Here is a 26114-nt window from a genome sequence, read left to right on the forward strand (position 1 = left end):
AGACACATTGTAATAGTGTAATGATGTAGTGAGGACCAGACACATTGTAATAGTGTGATGTAGTGAGGACCAGACACATTGTAATAGTGTGATGTAGTGAGGACTAGACACATTGTAATAGTGTGATGTAGTGAGGACTAGACACATTGTAATAGTGTGATGTAGTGAGGACTAGACACATTGTAATAGTGTGATGTAGTGAGGACTAGACACATTGTAATAGTGTGATGTAGTGAGGACTAGACACATTGTAATAGTGTGATGTAGTGAGGACTAGACACATTGTAATAGTGTGAGGACCAGACACATTGTAATAGCGTGATGTAGTGAGGACTAGACACATTGTAATAGTGTGAGGACTAGACACATTGTAATAGTGTGATGTAGTGAGGACTAGACACATTGTAATAGTGTGATGTAGTGAGGACTAGACACATTGTAATAGTGTGATGTAGTGAGGACTAGACACATTGTAATAGTGTGATGTAGTGAGGACTAGACACATTGTAATAGTGTGAGGACTAGACACATTGTAATAGTGTGATGTAGTGAGGACTAGACACATTGTAATAGTGTGATGTAGTGAGGACCAGACACATTGTAATAGTGTGATGTAGTGAGGACCAGACACATTGTAATAGTGTGATGTAGTGAGGACTAGACACATTGTAATAGTGTGATGTAGTGAGGACCAGACACATTGTAATAGTGTGATGTAGTGAGGACCAGACACATTGTAATAGTGTGATGTAGTGAGGACCAGACACATTGTAATAGTGTGAGGACAGAGTTGTTCTTGTTTTCGTTCTGTTTCTGAGGACTCCTTCACTCTCCCTGCTTCACGTATCTACCAGGAGTTTAAGTCCACAGACCAGAAGTACAAGTCCAGACTGAGGAGCCGTATCTCCAACCTGAAGGACCAGAAGAACCCGGACCTCCGACGCAACGTCCTCGCTGGAAACATCTCTGCTGACCACATCGCTAACATGGCTGCTGAGGTACGGGGGGGGGTCTGTGTGCGGGGGGAGCGCGTGGTGGGTGGGGGGGGCTGTGTGCGGGGAGGTGTGTGTGTGGGGAGCGTGGGGACAGGAGTGTGTGTGTGGGGAGCGTGGGGTCGGAGGTGTGTGGGGGGAGTGTGTGTTGTGTGAGAGGGGGTGGGGACAGGAGGTGTGTGTGGGGAGCGTGGGGTGGGAGGAGGTGTGTGTGGGGGGAGTGTGTGTGTGTGAGAGGGGGTGGGGACAGGAGGTGTGTGTGTGGGGAGCGTGGGGACGGAGTGTGTGTGGGGGGTGTGTGTGGGAGAGGGGGTGGGGACAGGAGGTGTGTGTGTGGGGTGTGGGGTCGGAGCGTGGGTGGGGGGCTGTGTGTGTTGTGTGGGGGGGTGGGGACAGGAGGTGTGTGTGTGTGTGGGGAGCGTGGGGTCGGAGGTGTGTGTGGGGGGGTGTGTGTGTTGGGAGAGGGGGGGTGGGGACAGGAGGTGTGTGTGGGGAGCGTGGGGTCGGTGGGGTGTGTGTGTGGGGGTGTGTGTGTTGTGGGAGAGGGGGTGGGGACAGGAGGTGTGTGTGTGGGGAGCGTGGGGTCGGAGTGTGTGTGTGGGGGAGTGTGTGTGTTGAGAGGGGTGGGGACAGAGGTGTGTGTGGGGAGCGTGGGGTCGGAGTGTGTGTGTGGGGGGTGTGTGTTGTGTGAGAGGGTGTGGGGGGAGTGTGTGTGTGTGAGAGTGGGTGTGGGGGAGTGTGTGTTGTGTGGAGGGGAGTGTGTGTTGTGGGGAGCGTGGGGTCGGAGTGTGTGTGTGGGGGGGAGTGTGTGTTGTGGGGAGCGTGGGGTCGGAGTGTGTGTGTGGGGTCGGAGTGTGTGTTGTGGGGAGCGTGGGGTCGGAGTGTGTGTCTGTGTATTTCATGTTCTAATAGTAATAGTAGCATCGTGCTTCAGTTCAGCTGGTGTCTAACCAGGCCCCAACCAAACCAAAGGCCCCAGGCCCCAACCAAACCAAAGGCCCCAGGCCCCAACCAAACCAAAGGCCCCAGGCCCCAACCAAACCAAAGGCCCCAGGCCCCAACCAAACCAAAGGCCCCAGGCCCCAACCAAACCAAAGGCCCCAGGCCCCAACCAAACCAAAGGCCCCAGGCCCCAACCAAACCAAAGGCCCCAGGCCCCAACCAAACAAAGGCCCCAGGCCAAACCAAAGGCCCCAGGCCCCAACCAAACCAAAAGGCCAAACCAAAGGCCCCAGGCCCCAACCAAACTAGTGAGCTCGCATAATCCCTTAAAAGATCTTCGCTTGAAAAACAAAGACGTTGTAGCCAGAATAAACCAAGATAACTACATTTGTACATCTGACAGAGATGTTTGGTGTAGTATTTCTCAATGGATTTTATTTATTTTTTGACATGAAAGCGAGTCGTCTCTCGTTGAATTACAACAAAAAACGTAATTGTAGAAAACCCTACTGTTGACCAATCACAGAACGAAAGGGGCGTGGACTTCAGCTACCGACTTAGGCTTTCCTTTCCTTTTTTCTTTCCGGAACAGTCCGAGGAAAAAAACAAAACAATGCGAAGCATTCGGACGCCTTTTGACAGGTGCTTTGAAATATAGGTTTCACTCTAAAACAGTGTGGTTTGTGTGCGCTTCATCTCTGACGCTGAGACGCGTCCTGTAAAGGTTCTGTCTGTGTGTGACCCAACAGGAGATGGCGAGCGCGGAGCTGAAAGAGATGAGGAAGACGTTGACCAAGGACGCCATCAGAGAGCACCAGCTGTCTAAAGTGGGCGGGACCGAGACTGACATGTTTCAATGTGGAAAATGCAGGGGCAAGAACTGCACCTACACACAGGTACCGACATAGTGAACTGGACCTACACACAGGTACTGACATAGTGAACTGGACCTACACAGGTACTGACATAGTGAACTGGACACAGGTACTGACATAGTGAACTGGACACAGGTACTGACATAGTGAACTGGACCTACACACAGGTACTGACATAGTGAACTGGACCTACACACAGGTACTGACATAGTGAACTGGACCTACACAGGTGGACCTCTGACATAGTGAACTGGACCTCTACACAGGTACCGACATAGTGAACTGCACCTGAACTGGACACAGGTACCGACATAGTGAACTGGACCTCTACACAGGTACTGACATAGTGAACTGGACACAGGTACCGACATAGTGAACTGGACCTCTACACAGGTACTGACATAGTGAACTGGACACAGGTACCGACATAGTGAACTGGACCTCTACACAGGTACCGACATAGTGAACTGGACACAGGTACCGACATAGTGAACTGGACCTACACACAGGTACTGACATAGTGAACTGGACACAGGTACCGACATAGTGAACTGGACCTACACAGGTACTGACATAGTGAACTGGGATGGTACCTCCAGGTTTCCTCCAGACGTGATGCTTGGCATTCAGGCCACAGTGTTCAATCTTGGTTTTATCAAGCCAGAGAATCTTGTGTCTCATGGTCTCATAGGTGTCTTTTGGAAAACTCCAAACAGGCTGTCATGTGCCTTTTACTGAGGAGTGTCTTCCGTATGGCTACTTTACTATAAAGGCCTGACTGGTGGAGTGCTGCATAGATCGTTGTCCTTCTGGAAGGTTCTCCCATCTACACAGAGGAGCTCTGGAGATCTGTCAGAGTGACCATCAGGTTCATGGTCACCAGCCTGACTAAGACCCTTTTCCCCCGATTGCTCAGTTTGGACGGTCGGCCAGCTCTAGTAAGAGTCTTAGTGGTTTCAAACTTCTTCCATTGAAGAACGATGGAGACCACTGTGTTCTTGGGGACCTTCAATGCTGCAGAAATGTTTTGGTACCCTTCCCCAGATCCCCAGATCTGTGTACACAATTCTGTCTCGGAGCTCTAGGGACAATTCCTTGGACCTAATGGCTCAGACCTTATATAGACAGGTGTGTGTGCCTTTCTAAATCATGTCCAATCAATTGAATTTGAGACAGGTGAACTCCAATCAAGTTGTAGAAACATCTCAAGGATGATCAATGGAAACAGGATGAACATGAGCTCAAGTTACAGTCTCTTAGCAAAAGGGTCTGAATACTTATGTAAATAAGGCATTTACATTTTTTATTTTTAAGAAATTAGCAAACATTTCCTGTTTTTGCTTTGTCATTATGGGGTATTGGGTGTAGATTGATTTTATTTTTATTTTTTATTTGACCTTTATTTAGTCAGTTATTGAGAACAAATTCTTATTTTCAATGACGGCCGAGGAACAGTGGGTTAACTGCCTGTTCAGTATGCACTTATACCAAATAGGTCTATCTTCTGTAAAGCACCCCTACCATGTCACGACACAACTGATTGGCTCACACGCATTTAAGAAGGAAAGAAATTCCACAATTGAACTTTTAGCAATGCACACCTCTTAATTGAAATGCATTCCAGGTGACTACCTTTATGAAGCTGGTTGAGAGAATGTTAAGAGTGTGCAAAACTGTCATCAAGGCAAAGGGTGGCTACTTTGAAGAATCTAAAATATATTTTGCTGTGTTTTAACACTTTTTTGGTTACTACATGTTTCCATATGTGTCATTACACAGTTTTGATGTCTTCACTATTATTTTACAATGTAGAAAATAGTAAAAATAAATAAAAAACCCTTGAATGAGTAGGTGTGTCCAAACTTTTGACTGGTATTGTATTTATAAATATTTATTTTGGGGTGAAAAATGACTGTAAAATCATCAGAAATATGTGATCATGTCTCAATGTAATTTTATTTATTTTCAAATACAATCTATTTTTAGACTTAGTTGTAGTGTACACATTAATATCAATATGCCCCGTGCCCCTGAACATCTGCTCCGACAAAAATCTTCCCACGGCTGAATTGAGTTGCCTACCCCTGCTGTACACTCTGTCGTTCTCTGTGTTTTCTAGGTGCAGACGCGCAGTGCTGACGAACCCATGACTACATTCGTACTGTGCAACGGCTGTGGCAATCGCTGGAAGGTAGGCTGTGTATCCTGCTCCCTAGTTATATACACTACCCTGCTCCCTAGTTATATACACTACCCTGCTCCCTAGTTATGTACACTACCCTGCTCCCTAGATATAGACACTACCCTGCTCCCTAGTTATAGACACTACCCTGCTCCCTAGTTATATACACACTACCCTGCTCCCTAGTTATGTACACACTACCCTGCTCCCTAGTTATGTACACTACCCTGCTCCCTAGTTATATACACACTACCTTGCTCCCTAGTTATATACACACTACCCTGCTCCCTAGTTATATACACACTACCCTGCTCCCTAGTTATATACACTACCCTGCTCCCTAGTTATATACACTACCCTGCTCCCTAGTTATATACACTACCCTGCTCCCTAGTTATATACACACTACCCTGCTCCCTAGTTATATACACTACCCTGCTCCCTAGTTATACACACTACCCTGCTCCCTAGTTATATACACTACCCTGCTCCCTAGTTATATACACACTACCCTGCTCCCTAGTTATATACACACTACCCTGCTCCCTAGTTATATACACTACCCTGCTCCCTAGTTATATACACACTACCCTGCTCCCTAGTTATATACATTACCCTGCTCCCTAGTTATATACACTATCCTGCTCCCTAGTTATATACACTACCCTGCTTCCTAGTTATAGCCACTACCCTGCTCCCTAGTTATATAAACACTACCCTGCTCCCTAGTTATGTACACTACCCTGCTCCCTACATATAGACACTACCCTGCTCCCTAGTTATGTACACTACCCTGCTCCCTAGTTATATACACACTACCCTGCTCCCTAGTTATATACACACTACCCTGCTCCCTAGTTATATACACTACCCTGCTCCCTAGTTATATACACTACCCTGCTCCCTAGTTATATACACTACCCTGCTCCCTAGTTATATACACACTACCCTGCTCCCTAGTTATATACACTACCCTGCTCCCTAGTTATACACACTACCCTGCTCCCTAGTTATATACACTACCCTGCTCCCTAGTTATATACACTACCCTGCTCCCTAGTTATATACACACTACCCTGCTCCCTAGTTATACACACTACCCTGCTCCCTAGTTATATACACTACCCTGCTCCCTAGTTATATACACTACCCTGCTCCCTAGTTATATACACTACCCTGCTCCCTAGTTATATACACTACCCTGCTCCCTAGTTATATACACTACCCTGCTCCCTAGTTATATACACTACCCTGCTCCCTAGATATACACACTACCCTGCTCCCTATTTATAGACACTACCCTGCTCCCTAGATATACACACTACCCTGCTCCCTATTTATAGACACTACCCTGCTCCCTAGATATATACACTACCCTGCTCCCTAGTTATATACATTACCCTGCTCCCTAGTTATATACACTATCCTGCTCCCTAGTTATATACACTACCCTGCTTCCTAGTTATAGACACTACCCTGCTCCCTAGTTATAGACACTACCCTGCTCCCTAGTTATAGACACTACCCTGCTCCCTAGTTATATACACTACCCTGCTCCCTAGTTATATACACCACCCTGCTCCCTAGTTATATACACTACCCTGCTCCCTAGTTATATACACTACCCTGCTCTCTAGTTATATACACTACCCTGCTCTCTAGTTATATACACTACCCTGCTCCCTAGATATACACACTACCCTGCTCCCTAGATATATACACTACCCTGCTCCCTAGTTATAGACACTACCCTGCTCCTAGTTATAGACACTACCCTGCTCCCTAGTTATAGACACTACCCTGCTCTCTAGTTATATACACTACCCTGCTCCCTAGATATATACACTACCCTGCTCCCTAGTTTTAGACACTACCCTGCTCCCTAATTATATACACTACCCTGCTCCCTAGATATATACACTACCCTGCTCCCTAGTTATAGACACTACCCTGCTCCCTAGTTATATACACACTACCCTGCTCCCTAGTTATATATACTACCCTGCTCCCCTAGTTATATACACACTACCCTGCTCCCTAGTTATATACACACTACCCTGCTCCCTAGTTATATACATTACCCTGCTCCCTAGTTATATACACTATCCTGCTCCCTAGTTATATACACTACCCTGCTTCCTAGTTATAGCCACTACCCTGCTCCCTAGTTATATACACACTACCCTGCTCCCTAGTTATGTACACTACCCTGCTCCCTAGATATAGACACTACCCTGCTCCCTAGTTATGTATACTACCCTGCTCCCTAGTTATATACACACTACCCTGCGCCTAGTTAGGTACACTACCCTGCTCCCTAGTTATATACACACTACCCTGCTCCCTAGTTATATACACTACCCTGCTCCCTAGTTATATACACACTACCCTGCTCCCTAGTTATATACACTACCCTGCTCCCTAGTTATATACACTACCCTGCTCCCTAGTTATATACACTACCCTGCTCCTAGATATACACACTACCCTGCTCCCTAGATATACACACTTCCCTGCTCCCTAACTTTTTCTTGTTGGAGTTAGGATCGATAAGGGTTTGGGGCATCTTGCTGAGTTCCACATGGACCCTCTTCGCTAGATATTAAATGATTGGAACGGTAGTTGTATGTATGGAGGTTCACGTTGTGATTTGGTTAGGTGGAATGTTTACCAACATTGCTTCCACGTATCCACTTCTGTCAGATCAGTAGTCATGTGTATACGGGGTCGAGGTAAGGCGTTGATTTGGAATCCAACATATGACTAATGAGAGGTACCTCACCTTGACTTGTTGTGATTTGTAAATAAGGGCTAGGTAGACGTAGGGGAAGTGGGATCATGGTGATTCTGGCTGTGGCTTGCTCGCTCAGCCCTTTTGCAGTACCACAGTGTCACCACTAGATGGTAGCAGACATTGTCAAGCAGTGCTGACTTTACCTTGGTTACGAATGTAGTGGTAACCGTGCACACTTTTAATGAAGTTATACATTCTCTCATATCAGGATAATACCACACACCAACCAGAGTTTTTTTTTCTCTCTCTATCTCATGTATTCTCACATTTAGGTAATTTAGCAGACGCTCTAATCCAGAAGACTTGCAATCAGTGAATTCAACTGAGGTAAAATCAACCACACGTAGAACCTTTACTGAAATCTCTTCTCCTTCCATTCCAGTTCTGTTAAGGAGAAGATGATGATTTGCTACAAGATGAGCTGACACGGATAACGAAGAACCGGGACCTATTTTGTTACAACTGCAAATCGTTTTTTTCTTTTCCTACTTTTGTTGTTTTCATTTTGTACCTCATAAATCTGGAATATATTTTGAGAAAATGTCTATCATATGGAGCTAGTCTAGTATTTTAATTTCTATGATATATAGCTAGTCTAGTATTTTAATTTCTATGATATGGAGCTAGTCTAGTATTTTAATTTCTATGATATGGAGCTCGTCTAGTATTTTAATTTCTATGATATGGAGCTAGTCTAGTATTTTAATTTCTATGATATGGAGCTAGTCTAGTATTTTAATTTCTATGATATGGAGCTAGTCTAGTATTTTAATTTCTATGATATGGAGCTCGTCTGGGTATCTTCTGTTTCTGCTCTCTTACCAACCTCTTATTGAATGTCATGTTTGGCTTGACAACGAGTTGACAAGAGCACCAACCGATCTCGGAATCCGATCTCAGAAACCGATCTCGGAATCCGATCTCGGAATCCGATCTCGGAATCCGATCTCGGAATCCGATCTCGGAATCCGATCATAGAAACCGTTATCGGTACCAGGCTGAAGTTAAGCACTTATTCTTAAAAATAAGGTTTTGGTTTGATGTTTATTAGTTTAAGCTATAACTTACAACAACAACAAAAAAGCTTTTGTTTTTGGCATTAGGGAACATAGTGGTGCCTTTTTTTGCCTCTCTGTGCCACAAATGATTATTTTGCTATTAGTTTTATACACTTGCTGTAGATAGAGTATATGCACTCTTAACGTCTGTATCCCAAATGGCACCTTATTCACTATATAGTGCACTATATAGTGAAGAAGGTGCCATTTGGGACACAGCCCTGCTGTATATAGAACAAACCGTTGTTTGGAGTCATTCTGAATCTACTGTCTTTACATACACGCTGCACGGGTTCTTATTGAAGACTTCCATTTAGGTTTAAATTCTTCTGTTAAAATGAACAAATGAATGAAACTGGAGGTTCTGCTAGAAGATGTAGAGTTGCAGAGGAGTGGAGAAGAAGGTTAGTGGGGACTGGAGAAGAAGGTTAGTGGGGACTGGAGAAGAAGGTTAGTGGGGACTGGAGAAGAAGGTTAGTGGGGACTGGAGAAGAAGGTTAGTGGGGATTGGAGAAGTAGGTTAGTGGGGACTGGAGAAGAAGGTTAGTGGGGACTGGAGAAGAAGGTTAGTGGGGACTGGAGAAGAAGGTTAGTGGGGACTGGAGAAGAAGGTTAGTGGGGACTGGGGAAGAAGGTTAGTGGGGACTGGAGAAGAAGGTTAGTGGGGACTGGGGAAGAAGGTTAGTGGGGACTGGAGAAGAAGGTTAGTGGGGACTGGAGAAGAAGGTTAGTGGGGATTGGAGAAGTAGGTTAGTGGGGACTGGAGAAGAAGGTTAGTGGGGACTGGAGAAGAAGGTTAGTGGGGACTGGAGTGGGGAAGAAGGTTAGTGGGGACTGGAGAAGAAGGTTAGTGGGGACTGGAGAAGTAGGTTAGTGGGGACTGGAGAAGAAGGTTAGTGGGGACTGGAGAAGTAGGTTAGTGGGGACTGGAGAAGAAGGTTAGTGGGGACTGGAGAAGTAGGTTAGTGGGGACTGGGGAAGAAGGTTAGTGGGGACTGGAGAAGAAGGTTAGTGGGGACTGGAGAAGAAGGTTAGTGGGGACTGGAGAAGTAGGTTAGTGGGGACTGGAGAAGAAGGTTAGTGGGGACTGGAGAAGAAGGTTAGTGGGGACTGGAGAAGTAGGTTAGTGGGGACTGGAGAAGTAGGTTAGTGGGGACTGGAGAAGAAGGTTAGTGGGGACTGGAGAAGAAGGTTAGTGGGGACTGGAGAAGAAGGTTAGTGGGGACTGGAGAAGAAGGCATCCTGACAAAAACGCTCGACTGGTTTGAAAAGTTTTGTCATGCAAGTGATTTATTTTGTATGTAAACATTTGTCCTCCCAATGGGTACTAGTGTCAATTGAATTAAAAACAGTATGGAGTGTGGAAAGAGACTGGGGGTCCTGGTAAGTTCTTGTTAGCACTTGTAAACACTTTCTTTATTTAACCAGGCAAGTCAGTTAAGAACAAATTCTTATTTACAATGATGGCCTATCTCCGGTCAAACCCAAACCCAGACGACGCTGGGCCAATTGTGCGCTGCCCTATGGGACTCCCAATAAAGGTCGGTTGTGATACAGCCTGGAATTGAACCAGGGTTTGTAGTGACGCCTCTAGCACTGAAATGCCTTAGACCGCAAGCCACTCGGGAACCTGAAATCAACTAGGTCACATGCAGTTCAGTAAATCAACTAGGCCACATGCAGTTCAGTAAATCAACTAGGCCACATGCAGTTCAGTAAATCAACTGCAGGCCACATGCAGTTCAGTAGATCAACTAGGCCACATGCAGTTCAGTAGATCAACTGGGCCACATGCAGTTCAGTAGATCAACTGGGCCACATGCAGTTCAGTAAATCAACTGGGCCACATGCAGTTCAGTAGATCAACTGGGCCACATGCAGTTAAGTAGATCAACTGGGCCACATGCAGTTCAGTAGATCAACTAGGCCACATGCAGTTCAGTAGATCAACTGGGCCACATGCAGTTCAGTAGATCAACTAGGCCACATGCAGTTCAGTAGATCAACTAGGCCACATGCAGTTCAGTAGATCAACTGGGCCACGTGCAGTTCAGTAGATCAACTGGGCCACGTAAAGTTCAGTAGATCAACTGGGCCACATGCAGTTCAGTAGATCAACTATGCCACATGCAGTTCAGTAGATCAACTAGGCCACATGCAGTTCAGTAGATCAACTAGGCCACATGCAGTTCAGTAGATCAACTGGGCCACGTAAAGTTCAGTAGATCAACTGGGCCACATGCAGTTCAGTAGATCAAATGTTCTAGATCAGACATGTAGAACAAGGAAACCATGTCAGAGAAGCATGTTTGTTCTACGTGGCATATTTCTATCTGAACGTTCGACAACGTTGCGTCCCGCTGAACACGCACCACCTATGCAAACAAGGTGAAAGAACCAAGGATGGTCCATCTACATGATGGAATGTTTGCACCCCCCCCCCAAAAAAAGCAGGAAGTATCCCCCTTTTTGACAATGTTACCTGACTTGTTACGCCTGAAATCCTGCCCTTTGTCTTATAAAATATTTTAGAGTATCACTTCATCATAGAATATAAAACCTTACAGAAAGTTGATGTACGTTTCCCATCACTTCTCACCAAATCAACTGAAAAGTTTGCTGTGGAAAAACCCAAAAGAGGAACAAACCTCTAGCCCATTCAGCTCTACTACATTTAATATGACATCTCAGCTCTACTACATTTAACATGACATCTCAGCTCTACTACATTTAATATGACATCTCAGCTCTACTACATTTAATATGACATCTCAGCTCTACTACATTTAATATGACATCTCAGCTCTACTACATTTGGCATGGCACTTTCTAGTTACTCCTAAAAGTCCATCTGCTGCTGACCTTATCCTCGAATAGAAACCTAATTGTAATTAAACATCTATAAGTGACTAATTAACCTATACATGACTAAATGTTGTAGTTCAGTGTCATCGAGGTCATGAGGTAGTCACACCGGGTTTGGAATGGTACAGCTGCCATCTCTACGGTCTGAGACTAGAGTCCTGTTCACAATGTAGGAAACAGACCAAAATGGGACAGCTGCCATCTCTACGGTCTGAGACTAGAGTCCTGTTCACAATGTAGGAAACAGACCAAAATGGGACAGCTGCCATCTCTACGGTCTGAGACTCTAGTCCTGTTCACAATGTAGGAAACAGACCAAAATGGGACAGCTGCCATCTCTACTGTCTGAGACTCTAGTCCTGTTCACAATGTAGGAAACAGACCAAAATGGGACAGCTGCCATCTCTACGGTCTGAGACTAGAGTCCTGTTCACAATGTAGGAAACAGACCAAAATGGTACAGCTGCCATCTCTACGGTCTGAGACTCTAGTCCTGTTCACAATGTAGGAAACAGACCAAAATGGGACAGCTGCCATCTCTACTGTCTGAGACTAGAGTCCTGTTCACAATGTAGGAAACAGACCAAAATGGGACAGCTGCCATCTCTACGGTCTGAGACTAGAGTCCTGTTCACAATGTAGGAAACAGACCAAAATGGGACAGCTGCCATCTCTACGGTCTGAGACTAGAGTCCTGTTCACAATGTAGGAAACAGACCAAAATGGGACAGCTGCCATCTCTACTGTCTGAGACTCTAGTCCTGTTCACAATGTAGGAAACAGACCAAAATGGGACAGCTGCCATCTCTACGGTCTGAGACTAGAGTCCTGTTCACAATGTAGGAAACAGACCAAAATGGGACAGCTGCCATCTCTACGGTCTGAGACTCTAGTCCTGTTCACAATGTAGGAAACAGACCAAAATGGGACAGCTGCCATCTCTACGGTCTGAGACTAGAGTCCTGTTCACAATGTAGGAAACAGACCAAAATGGTACAGCTGCCATCTCTACGGTCTGAGACTAGAGTCCTGTTCACAATGTAGGAAACAGACCAAAATGGTACAGCTGCCATCTCTACGGTCTGAGACTCTAGTCCTGTTCACAATGTAGGAAACAGACCAAAATGGGACAGCTGCCATCTCTACTGTCTGAGACTCTAGTCCTGTTCACAATGTAGGAAACAGACCAAAATGGGACGGCTGCCATCTCTACGGTCTGAGACTAGAGTCCTGTTCACAATGTAGGAAACAGACCAAAATGGGACAGCTGCCATCTCTACTGTCTGAGACTCTAGTCCTGTTCACAATGTAGGAAACAGACCAAAATGGGACAGCTGCCATCTCTACGGTCTGAGACTAGAGTCCTGTTCACAATGTAGGAAACAGACCAAAATGGGACAGCTGCCATCTCTACGGTCTGAGACTAGAGTCCTGTTCACAATGTAGGAAACAGACCAAAATGGGACAGCTGCCATCTCTACGGTCTGAGACTCTAGTCCTGTTCACAATGTAGGAAACAGACCAAAATGGGACAGCTGCCATCTCTACTGTCTGAGACTCTAGTCCTGTTCACAATGTAGGAAACAGACCAAAATGGGACGGCTGCCATCTCTACGGTCTGAGACTAGAGTCCTGTTCACAATGTAGGAAACAGACCAAAATGGGACAGCTGCCATCTCTACGGTCTGAGACTCTAGTCCTGTTCACAATGTAGGAAACAGACCAAAATGGGACAGCTGCCATCTCTACTGTCTGAGACTCTAGTCCTGTTCACAATGTAGGAAACAGACCAAAATGGGACAGCTGCCATCTCTATGGTCTGAGACTAGAGTCCTGTTCACAATGTAGGAAACAGACCAAAATGGGACAGCTGCCATCTCTACGGTCTGAGACTAGAGTCCTGTTCACAATGTAGGAAACAGACCAAAATGGGACAGCTGCCATCTCTACGGTCTGAGACTCTAGTCCTGTTCACAATGTAGGAAACAGACCAAAATGGGACAGCTGCCATCTCTACTGTCTGAGACTCTAGTCCTGTTCACAATGTAGGAAACAGACCAAAATGGGACAGCTGCCATCTCTACGGTCTGAGACTAGAGTCCTGTTCACAATGTAGGAAACAGACCAAAATGGTACAGCTGCCATCTCTACGGTCTGAGACTAGAGTCCTGTTCACAATGTAGGAAACAGACCAAAATGGGACAGCTGCCATCTCTACGGTCTGAGACTAGAGTCCTGTTCACAATGTAGGAAACAGACCAAAATGGGACAGCTGCCATCTCTACGGTCTGAGACTAGAGTCCTGTTCACAATGTAGGAAACAGACCAAAATGGGACAGCTGCCATCTCTACTGTCTGAGACTAGAGTCCTGTTCACAATGTAGGAAACAGACCAAAATGGGACAGCTGCCATCTCTACGGTCTGAGACTAGAGTCCTGTTCACAATGTAGGAAACAGACCAAAATGGGACAGCTGCCATCTCTACGGTCTGAGACTAGAGTCCTGTTCACAATGTAGGAAACAGACCAAAATGGGACAGCTGCCATCTCTACTGTCTGAGACTCTAGTCCTGTTCACAATGTAGGAAACAGACCAAAATGGGACAGCTGCCATCTCTACGGTCTGAGACTAGAGTCCTGTTCACAATGTAGGAAACAGACCAAAATGGGACAGCTGCCATCTCTACGGTCTGAGACTAGAGTCCTGTTCACATACATTTACATTACATTTAAGTCATTCACAATGTAGGAAACAGACCAAAATGGGACAAAACAGAGTATACAAAACATTTTACTACGGCGTACCGTAATGACCACGATTGTGAGGTCGTGTCTACACTTGAAATGTGAGTTATTCGTGGTAGCGTGTGTGTGTGGAGTGCTATGTTTATTTTGGCAATAGGAGGTTATTTCCATATCTGTGGATCAGGACGGGGGACCAGGCCTTTCAAAACCCCCTCCTGTCTACACTTGACACTTACATGTGACTTCAGAATACAAAAGATCGCATTAAAAAGGTCGCTTTGCGATCTGATTATATTCAGATCTGGCTGAACACTTCAAGAGGTGGCAGGTAGCCTAGTGGTTAGAGGCAGGTAGCCTAGTGGTTAGAGTGTAGGGGCAGCAGGTAGCCTAGTGGTTAGAGGCAGGTAGTCTAGTGGTTAGAGTGTAGGGGCAGCAGATAGCCTAGTGGTTAGAGTGTAGGGGCAGCAGGTAGCCTAGTGGTTAGAGGCAGGTAGCCTAGTGGTTAGAGTGTAGGGGCAGCAGGTAGCCTAGTGGTTAGAGGCAGGTAGCCTAGTGGTTAGAGTGTAGGGGCAGCAGGTAGCCTAGTGGTTAGAGGCAGGTAGCCTAGTGGTTAGAGTGTAGGGGCGGCAGGTAGCCTAGTGGTTAGAGTGTAGGGGCAGCAGGTAGCCTAGTGGTTAGAGGCAGGTAGTCTAGTGGTTAGAGTGTAGGGGCAGCAGGTAGCCTAGTGGTTAGAGGCAGGTAGCCTAGTGGTTAGAGTGTAGGGGCAGCAGGTAGCCTAGTGGTTAGAGGCAGGTAGCCTAGTGGTTAGAGGCAGGTAGTCTAGTGGTTAGAGTGTAGGGGCAGCAGGTAGCCTAGTGGTTAGAGGCAGGTAGCCTAGTGGTTAGAGTGTAGGGGTGGCAGGGTAGCCTAGTGGTTAGAGTGTAGGGGCGGCAGGTAACCTAGTGGTTAGAGGCAGGTAGCCTAGTGGTTAGAGGCAGGTAGCCTAGTGGTTAGAGTGTAGGGGTGGCAGGGTAGCCTAGTGGTTAGAGTGTAGGGGCGGCAGGTAACCTAGTGGTTAGAGGCAGGTAGCCTAGTGGTTAGAGGCAGGTAGCCTAGTGGTTAGAGTGTAGGGGTGGCAGGGTAGCCTAGTGGTTAGAGGCAGGTAGCCTAGTGGTTAGAGTGTAGGGGTGGCAGGTAGCCTAGTGGTTAGAGTGTAGGGGTGGCAGGTAGCCTAGTGGTTAGAGTGTAGGGGTGGCAGGGTAGCCTAGTGGTTAGAGTGTAGGGGCGGCAGGTAGCCTAGTGGTTAGACCAGTTGGGCCACTGTTCGTAGTTGCTGGTTCGAACCCCCCGAGCTGACAAAGTAAAAATCTGTCATTCGGCCCCTGAACAAGGCAGTTAACCCACTGTTCCTAGACCAGTTAACCCACTGTTCCTAGACCAGTTAACCCCACTGTTCCTAGACCAATTAACCCACTGTTCCTAGACCAGTTAACCCACTGTTCCTAGACCAGTTAACCCACTGTTCCTAGACCAGTTAACCCCACTGTTCCTAGGCCAGTTAACCCACTGTTCCTAGACCAGTTAACCCCACTGTTCCTAGACCAGTTAACCCCACTGTTCCTAGACCAGTTAACCCCACTGTTCCTAGACCAGTTAACCCCACTGTTCCTAGACCAGTTAACCCCACTGTTCCTAGGCCAGTTAACCCCACTGTTCCTAGACCAGTTAACCCACTGTTCCTAGACCAGTTAACCCACTGTTCCTAGACCAGTTAACCCACTGTTCCTAGGCCATCATTGTAAATGAGAATTTGTTCTTAACTGACTTGCCTGGTTACATAAAGGTTGAATTAAACATTGTGTGCAGATTTCTCTTCAGTCTGGATGCGTTCAGGCTACTGAAAGTTGGTACAGTGGGAGATGACAGTCATCAGCACTCCTCCCACAAGTTTCCTGAAACTGTGTTTTGACCTAGTCCCTTTAACGTGTTTGCTGGCCTTATAAATGCTAGCCAGCTAGCTAATATTTAGAAAAAAAAAGGTTTTGTTTGGCTAACAGAGTTATGCTAACCTTTTTGCAATCCCTTTAACGTTGCTGGCTAGCTACAGAGGGTAGCTTGCTGGCTAGCTACAGAGGTTAGCTTGCTGGCTAGCTACAGAGGTTAGCTTGCTGGTTAGCTGTTGCCATCAGTCGTTGTTGTTTGTGATATTTAGCCTATTCCACCGTTTGTAGAATTCATGCTGGCATTTGAATATAGCGCTGGAAAGCAGGCCGCACTGTGGACACATTTAAATGTAGGTGTAGACAGAATGATCAGAATGGTAAAGTTGCATGAACTGTGAAGTCTAGACACAACCTCTCCTGACAAGACACTCAGAGGCAACGTGAATTCTAAAGAACTGCAAGACTAGACGCTTAATTACTGTAGTCTTAATTAGGTTTCAGTGTATGTATTCACTTAGCCCCGGTCTCTTGTTTCTTTCTCTCTGCTGACAATAACCCCCCCCCCCCCAATGGTCCTCCGTTTCTCTCTCTGGACACATAGTCCTCCGTCCTTTCTCTCTCTGGACACATAGTCCTCCGTCCTTTCTCTCTCTGGACACATAGTCCTCCGTCCTTTCTCTCTCTGGACACATAGTCCTCCGTCCTTTCTCTCTCTGGGCACATAGTCCTCCGTCCTTTCTCTCTCTGGACACATAGTCGTCCGTCCTTTCTCTATCTGGACACATAGTCCTCCGTCCTTTCTCTCTCTGGACACATAGTCCTCCGTCCTTTCTCTCTCTGGACACATAGTCGTCCGTCCTTTCTCTATCTGGACACATAGTCCTCCGTCCTTTCTCTCTCTGGACACATAGTCCTCCGTCCTTTCTCTCTCTGGGCACATAGTCCTCCGTCCTTTCTCTCTCTGGACACATAGTCGTCCGTCCTTTCTCTATCTGGACACATAGTCCTCCGTCCTTTCTCTCTCTGGACACATAGTCCTCCGTCCTTTCTCTCTCTGGACACATAGTCCTCCGTCCTTTCTCTCTCTGGACACATAGTCCTCCGTCCTTTCTCGATCTGGACACATAGTCCTCCGTCCTTTCTCTCTCTGGGCACATAGTCCTCCGTCCTTTCTCTCTCTGGACACATAGTCCTCCGTCCTTTCTCTCTCTGGGCACATAGTCCTCCGTCCTTTCTCTCTCTGGACACATAGTCGTCCGTCCTTTCTCTATCTGGACACATAGTCCTCCGTCCTTTCTCTCTCTGGACACATAGTCCTCCGTCCTTTCTCTCTCTGGACACATAGTCGTCCGTCCTTTCTCTATCTGGACACATAGTCCTCCGTCCTTTCTCTCTCTGGACACATAGTCCTCCGTCCTTTCTCTCTCTGGGCACATAGTCCTCCGTCCTTTCTCTCTCTGGACACATAGTCGTCCGTCCTTTCTCTATCTGGACACATAGTCCTCCGTCCTTTCTCTCTCTGGACACATAGTCCTCCGTCCTTTCTCTCTCTGGACACATAGTCCTCCGTCCTTTCTCTCTCTGGACACATAGTCCTCCGTCCTTTCTCGATCTGGACACATAGTCCTCCGTCCTTTCTCTCTCTGGGCACATAGTCCTCCGTCCTTTCTCTCTCTGGACACATAGTCCTCCGTCCTTTCTCTCTCTGGACACATAGTCCCCTCGTCCTTTCTCTATCTGGACACATAGTCCTCCATTCTTTCTCTCTCTGGACACATAGTCCTCCGTCCTTTCTCTCTCTGGACACATAGTCGTCCGTCCTTTCTCTATCTGGACACATAGTCCTCCGTCCTTTCTCTCTCTGGACACATAGTCCTCCGTCCTTTCTCTCTCTGGACACATAGTCCTCCGTCCTTTTCTCTCTGGACACATAGTCCTCCGTCCTTTCTCTCTCTGGACACATAGTCCCCTCGTCCTTTCTCTATCTGGACACATAGTCCTCCATTCTTTCTCTCTCTGGACACATAGTCCTCCGTCCTTTCTCTCTCTGGACACATAGTCGTCCGTCCTTTCTCTATCTGGACACATAGTCCTCCGTCCTTTCTCTCTCTGGACACATAGTCCTCCGTCCTTTCTCTCTCTGGACACATAGTCCTCCGTCCTTTCTCTCTCTGGACACATAGTCCTCCGTCCTTTCTCTCTCTGGACACATAGTCCCCTCGTCCTTTCTCTATCTGGACACATAGTCCTCCATTCTTTCTCTCTCTGGACACATAGTCCTCCGTCCTTTCTCTCTCTGGACACATAGTCGTCCGTCCTTTCTCTATCTGGACACATAGTCCTCCGTCCTTTCTCTCTCTGGACACATAGTCCTCCGTCCTTTCTCTCTCTGGACACATAGTCCTCCGTCCTTTCTCTCTCTGGACACATAGTCCTCCGTCCTTTCTCTCTCTGGACACATATTCCCCTCGTCCTTTCTCTATCTGGACACATAGTCCTCCGTTCTTTCTCTCTCTGGACACGTAGTCCTACGTCCTTTCTCTCTCTGGACACATATTCCCCCTGTCCTTTCTCTCTCTGGACACATAGTCCTCCGTCCTTTCTCTCTCTGGACACATAGTCCTCCGTGCTTTCTCTCTCTGGAGAGAAATTGATTTCACATGACTGGGAATACAGATATGCATCTGCTGGTCACAGATTCCTATATGTTTGAAATGGAAGGAATGAAAGATGTAGGTAATGTTGTCAGTCTGGTGTTGAAGGATTGTTGTACTCAGTTATATCACCATCACCAGCTGGGTGTCCTGGAGTTTTAAATACTTGTTTTATTTCCTGGACACAACATTTATACATTTAACAGAAAACCAGTCAGTATCTGGTCTGACCACAATTTGCTTCATGCAGCGCGACACATCCCCTTCACATAAGAGTTGATCAGGCTGTTGATTGTGGCCTGTGGAATGTTGTGCCACTGCTCTTCAATGGCTGTGCGAAGTTGCTGGATATTGGTGGGAACTGGAACACACTGTCGTACACGACTATCCAGAGCATCCCAAACATGCTCAATGGGTCATGTCTGGTGAGTATGCAGGCCATGGAAGAACTGGGACATTTTCAGCTTCCAGGAATTGTGTCCAGATCCTTGTGACATGGGGCTGTATATTATCATGCTGAAACATGAGGTGATGGAGGCGGATGAATGGCACCACAACGGGCCTCAGGATCTCTTTACGGTAACTGTGCTTTCAAATTGCCTTTGATGAAATACAATTGTGTTTGTTGTCTGTAGCTTATGCCCGCCCCGCCCCATACCATAACCCCACCATCACCATTTATTTATTTATTTCACCTTTATTTAACCAGGTAGGCTAGTTGAGAACAAGTTCTCATTTGCAACTGCGACCTGGCCAAGATAAAGCATAGCAGTGTGAACAGACAACAACACAGAGTTACACATGGAGTAAATGGGGCAATCTGTTCACAACGTTGACATCAGCAAACCGCTCATCCACACGACGCCACACATGCTGTCTGCCATCTGCCTGGTACAGTTGAAACCCGGGATTCATCCTCGAAGAGCACACTTCTCCAGCGTGCCAGTGGCTATTGAAGGGGAGCATTTGCCCACTGATGATGCCAAACTGCAGTCAGGTCAAGACCCTGGTGAGGATTATGAGCACACGGATGAACTTCCCTGAGACTGTTTCTGACAGTTTGTGCAGAAATTCTTCAGATGTGAAAAGCCACAGTTTCATCAGCTGTCCGGGTGGCTGGTCTCAGGCGATCCCACAGTTCCATCAGCTGTCTGGGTGGCTGGTCTCAGGCGATCCCACAGTTCCATCAGCTGTCTGGGTGGCTGGTCTCAGGCGATCCCACAGTTCCATCAGCTGTCTGGGTGGCTGGTCTCAGGCGATCCCACAGTTTCATCAGCTGTCCGGGTGGCTGGTCTCAGACGATCCCACAGTTTCATCAGCTGTCCGGGTGGCTGGTCTCAGGCGATCCCGCAGGTGAAGAGGCCGGATGTGGAGGTCCTGGGTTGGCATGGTTATGTGGTCTGGGGTTGCGAGGCCAGTTGGACGTACTGCCATATTCTCTAAAGCGACGTTGGTAGACTTATGGTAAAGAAATTAACATTCTCTTCTCTGGTAACAGCTCTGGTGGACATTCCTCCAGTCAGCATGCCAATTGTACGCTCCCTCAAAACCTGAGACATCTGTGGCAATGTGTTGTGTAACAAAACTGCACATTTTAGAATGGCCTTCTATTATCCCCAGCACAAGGTGCACCTGTGTAATGATCATGCTGTTTAATCAGCTTGTTGATATGCCGGACCTGTAAGGTGGATAGATTATCTTGGGAAAGGAGGAATGCTCACTAACAAGGATGTAAAAACATTTGTGCACAAAATTTGAGAGAAATAATGTAAAAAAAAATGTGTGCATGTGTCACGTTCTGACCTTTATTTCCTTTGTTTATGTCATTATTTAGTATGTTCAGGGCGTGAGTTGGGTGGGCAGTCTATGTTTGTTTTTCTATGTTTTTGGGGTATTTCTATGTTTCGGCCTAGTATGGTTCTCAATCAGAGGCAGGTGTCATTAGTTGTCTCTGATTGAGAATCATACTGAGGTAGCCTGGGTTTCACCGTGTGTAAGTGGGTGATTGTTCCTGTCTCTGTCTTTGCACCAGATAGGACTGTTTTGGGTTTTCACGTTTCTTGTTTTTGTTAGTTTGTTCATGTGAAGTGATTTATTAAAACATGAATTAAAACAACCACACTGCGCTTTGGTCTGCCTCTCCGTCAATGGAAGAATTCCCTTACAGCATGGAACATTTCTGGGATGTTTTATTCCAGCTCATTAAACATACATGTTGCGTTTATATTTTTTGTTCAATCTAGATATGTGAGGGTTGACTCCTGTCCAGCCTGTCTTCCTTCCTTTCCAGCCTGTCCTCCTTCCTGTCCAGCTTGTCCTCCTTCCTGTCCAGCCTGTCCTCCTTCCTGTCCAGCCTGTCTTCCTTCCTGTCCAGCCTATCCTTCCTGTCCAGCCTGTCCTCCTTCCTGTCCAGCCTGTCTTCCTTCCTGTCCAGCCTGTCCTCCTTCCTGTCCAGCCTGTCCTCCTTCCTGTCCAGCCTGTCTTCCTTCCTGTCCAGCTGGTCTTCCTTCCTGTCCAGCCTGTCTTCCTTCCTGTCCAGCTGGTCTTCCTTCCTGTCCAGCCTGTCCTCCTTCCTGTCCAGCCTGTCTTCCTTCCTGTCCAGCCTGTCCTCCTTCCTGTCCAGCCTGTCCTCCTTCCTGTCCAGCCTGTCTTCCTTCCTGTCCAGCTGGTCTTCCTTCCTGTCCAGCCTGTCCTCCTTCCTGTCCAGCCTGTCCTCCTTCCTGTCCAGCCTGTCCTCCTTCCTGTCCAGCCTGTCTTCCTTCCTGTCCAGCCTGTCCTCCTTCCTGTCCAGCCTGTCCTCCTTCCTGTCCAGCCTGTCCTCCTTCCTGTCCAGCCTGTCTTCCTTCCTGTCCAGCCTGTCCTCCTTCCTGTCCAGCCTGTCTTCCTTCCTGTCCAGCCTGTCCTCCTTCCTGTCCCTCTAGCATCCAACACATGTCCATCTGACAACAGAAGCTGAGGAGAGGAACTCTGTCATCTCTGCCAAAAACATCAAATGGAATATTAGATAAAGGTCTAGGACCTACTTTCAACTGTGACATTTGGTGAATTTACATTTAGTAAAAGTTTAGTAAAAGAATTTACATTTAGTTATATGTTGCAAAGCTGCTACAGTTAAAGGTGACATTTCATTTAATTGTATTTAGCTAGGATTGTCCATTCAGTAAAAATTGCCACTTTTTTTCCAAGGAGTCCTGGGTTCCAGGGTAACAGTACGAGAGCATTGCTGGGTTACACAGCGAAGTTGTTAAGTGCCCTCCTTCTCTTCCCTGTTCTCTGTGAGGAGTTATCACATCTACTGCTGTCTGTTATCCTGCTCTCTGTTATCACATCTACTGCTGTCTGTTATCCTGCTCTCTGTTATCACATCTACTGCTGTCTGTTATCCTGCTCTCTGTTATCACATCTACTGCTGTCTGTTATCACATCTACTACTTCCTGTTATCACATCTACTGCTGCTCTCTGTTATCACATCTACTGCTGTCTGTTATCCTGCTCTCTGCTATCACATCTACTGCTGTCTGTTATCACATCTACTGCTGTCTGTTATCACATCTACTGCTGCTCTCTGTTATCACATCTACTGCTGCTCTCTGTTATCACATCTACTGCTGCTCTCTGTTATCACATCTACTGCTGCTCTCTGTTATCACATCTACTACTGCTGTCTGTTATCACATCTACTGCTGTCTGTTATCACATCTACTGCTGCTCTCTGTTATCACATCTACTGCTCTCTGTTATCACATCTACTGCTGTCTGTTATCACATCTACTGCTGTCTGTTATCACATCTACTGCTGTCTGTTATCACATCTACTGCTGTCTGTTATTTACATTTACATTTAAGTCATTTAGCAGACGCTCTTATCCAGAGCGACTTACAAATTGGTGCATTCACCTTATGACATCCAGTGGAACAGCCACTTTACAATAGTGCATCTAAATATTTTAAGGGGGAGGGGGTGAGAAGGATTACTTTATCCTATCCTAAGTATTCCTTAAAGAGGTGGGGTTTCAGGTGTCTCCGGAAGGTGGTGATTGACTCCGCTGTCCTGGCGTCGTGAGGGAGTTTGTTCCACCATTGGGGAGCCAGGGCAGCGAACAGTTTTGACTGGGCTGAGTGGGAGCTGTACTTCCTCAGTGGTAGGGAGGCGAGCAGGCCAGAGGTGGATGAACGCAGTGCCCTTTTTTGGGTGTAGGGCCTGATCAGAGCCTGGAGCTGTTATCACATCTACTGCTGTCTGTTATCACATCTACTGCTGCTCTCTGTTATCACATCTACTGCTGCTCTCTGTTATCACATCTACTACTGCTGTCTGTTATCACATCTACTGCTGTCTGTTATCACATCTACTGCTGCTCTCTGTTATCACATCTACTGCTGCTCTCTGTTATCACATCTACTGCTGTCTGTTATCACATCTACTGCTGCTCTCTGTTATCACATCTACTACTGCTGTCTGTTATCACATCTACTGCTGTCTGTTATCACATCTACTGCTGCTCTCTGTTATCACATCTACTACTGCTGTCTGTTATCACATCTACTGCTGTCTGTTATCACATCTACTGCTGTCTGTTATCACATCTACTGCTTCCTGTTATCACATCTACTGCTGTCTGTTATCACATCTACTGCTGTCTGTTATCACATCTACTGCTCTCTGTTATCACATCTACTGCTGTCTGTTATCCTGCTCTCTGCTATCACATCTACTGCTGTCTGTTATCACATCTACTGCTCTCTGTTATCACATCTACTGCTTCCTGTTATCACATCTACTGCTGTCTGTTATCACATCTACTGCTGTCTGTTATCACATCTACTGCTCTCTGTTATCACATCTACTGCTGTCTGTTATCACATCTACTGCTGTCTGTTATCACATCTACTGCTGCTCTCTGTTATCACATCTACTGCTGCTCTCTGTTATCACATCTACTGCTGCTCTCTGTTATCACATCTACTGCTGCTCTCTGTTATCACATCTACTGCTGTCTGTTATCACATCTACTGCTGTCTGTTATCACATCTACTGCTGTCTGTTATCACATCTACTGCTCAACTGGCCTACCTGGTTAAATAAAGGTGTTCTCAACTGGCCTACCTGGGTAAATAAAGGTGTTCTCAACTAGCCTACCTGGTTAAATAAAGGTGTTCTCAACTAGCCTACCTGGGTAAATAAAGGTGTTCTCAACTAGCCTACCTGGTTAAATAAAGGTGTTCTCAACTGGCCTACCTGGTTAAATAAAGGTGTTCTCAACTGGCCTACCTGGTTAAATAAAGGTGTTCTCAACTGGCCTACCTGGTTAAATAAAGGTGTTCTCAACTAGCCTACCTGGTTAAATAAAGGTGAAATTAATTAATAACAAATAAAACAATTCTGGAGAGAAGAGTGGGCCAAACGTCCTTCACAACGATGTTAAGCCAGCACTGCATTTCAGTTGTTGCTGCAGAGGCACGACCAGTTATTAGGTTTAGGGGGCAATTACTTTGTCACATAGGGCCATGAAGATCCAGATATCTTTTTTCATCACTTAATCATCACTTAACTGCATTTTGTGTTTACTTGGGTTACCTTTGTGTAATATTTAAATTTGTTTGATGATCTGAAACATTTTAAGTGACAAATATGGGGCAAAAAAAGAAATCAGGAAGGGGGCAAATATTTTTCCATCAATTGTTTACAGACAGATTATTTCACTTATAATTCACTGTATCACAATTCCAGTGGGTCAGAAGATGACATACACTACGTTGACTGTGCCTTTAAACAGCTTGGAAAATTCTAGAAAATGATGTCATGGTTTTAGAAGCTTTTGATAGGCTAATTGACATCATTTGAGTCAATTGGAGGTGAACCTGTGGATGTATTTCAAGGCCTACCTTCAAACTCAGTGCCTCTTTGCTTGACATCATGGGAAAATCAAAAGAAATCAGCAAAAAAAAAATTGTAGACCTCCACAAGTCTGGTTCATCCTTGGGAGCAATTTCCAAACGTCTGAAGGTTCCACGTTCATCTGTACAAACAATAGTACGCAAGTATAAACACCATGGGACCACACAGCCGTCATACCGCTCAGGAAGGAGACGAGTCCTGTCTCCTAGAGATGAATGTACTTTGGTGCAAATCAATCCCAGAACAACAGCAAAGGACCTTGTGAAGATGCTGGAAGAAACAGGTACAAAAGTATCTAAATCCACAGTAAAACGAGTCCTATATCGACATAACCTGAGAGACCGCTCAGCAAGGAAGAAGCCACTGCTCCAAAACCTCCATAAAAAAGCCAGACTATGGTTTGCAACTGCACATGGGAACAAAGATCATACTTTTGGGAGAAATGTCCTCTGGTCTGATGAAACAAAAATAGAACTGTTTGGTCATAATGACCATTATTATGTTTGAAGGAAAAAGGTGGAGGCTTGCAAGCCGAAGAACACCATCCCAACCATGAAGCATGGGGGTGGCAGCATCATGTTGTGGAGGTGCTTTGCTGCAGGAGGGACTGGTGTACTTCACCAAATAGATGATATCATGAGGAAGGATAAGTATATGGATATATTGAAGCAACATCTCAAAGACATCAGTCAGAAGTTAAAGCTTGGTCGCAAATTGGTCTTCCAAATGGACAATAACCCCAAGCATACTTCCAAAGTTTTGGCAAAATGGCTTAAGGACAACAAAGTCAAGGTATTGGAGGGGCCATCACAAAGCCCTAACCTCAATTCTCTAGAATTTGTTTGGGCAGAAGTGAAAAAGCATGCACGAGCAAGGAGGCCTACAAACCTGACTCCGTTACACCAGCTCTGTCAGGAGGAATGGGCCAAAAGCTTGTGGAAGGCTTCCCGAAATGCTTGACCCAAGTTAAACAATTTAAAGGCAATGCTACCACATACTAATTGAGTGTATGTGAACTTCTGACCGACTGGGAATGTGATGAAAGAAATAAAACTGAAATAAATCATACACATTTTGTATCTTCAAAGTGGTAGGCATGTTGTGTAAATCAAATGATACAAACATCCCCAAAAAACTATTTTAATTCCAGTTTGTAATAAAATAGGACAAATGCCAAAGGGGGGA

General features: G+C 46.1%; 1 protein-coding gene across 1 annotated transcript in view; it reads left to right on the plus strand.

The window, feature by feature from the left end:
- The window catches only part of LOC124018081 (transcription elongation factor A protein 1-like), an 11448-nt gene extending 1790 nt beyond the window's left edge, over nucleotides 1-9658 (plus strand). The window contains exons 2-5 of the mRNA XM_046333338.1: nucleotides 819-998; nucleotides 2684-2830; nucleotides 4929-5000; nucleotides 8168-9658. Of these exons, the coding sequence (XP_046189294.1) occupies nucleotides 819-998; nucleotides 2684-2830; nucleotides 4929-5000; nucleotides 8168-8176 (408 nt within the window). The 3' untranslated portion in view covers nucleotides 8177-9658. The remainder of the gene's footprint in view (nucleotides 1-818; nucleotides 999-2683; nucleotides 2831-4928; nucleotides 5001-8167) is intronic.
- The last annotated feature ends 16456 nt before the right edge of the window (nucleotides 9659-26114 follow it).

The sequence above is a fragment of the Oncorhynchus gorbuscha genome, linkage group LG03, assembly GCF_021184085.1.
Source record: "Oncorhynchus gorbuscha isolate QuinsamMale2020 ecotype Even-year linkage group LG03, OgorEven_v1.0, whole genome shotgun sequence".
Lineage (NCBI taxonomy): Eukaryota > Metazoa > Chordata > Actinopteri > Salmoniformes > Salmonidae > Oncorhynchus > Oncorhynchus gorbuscha.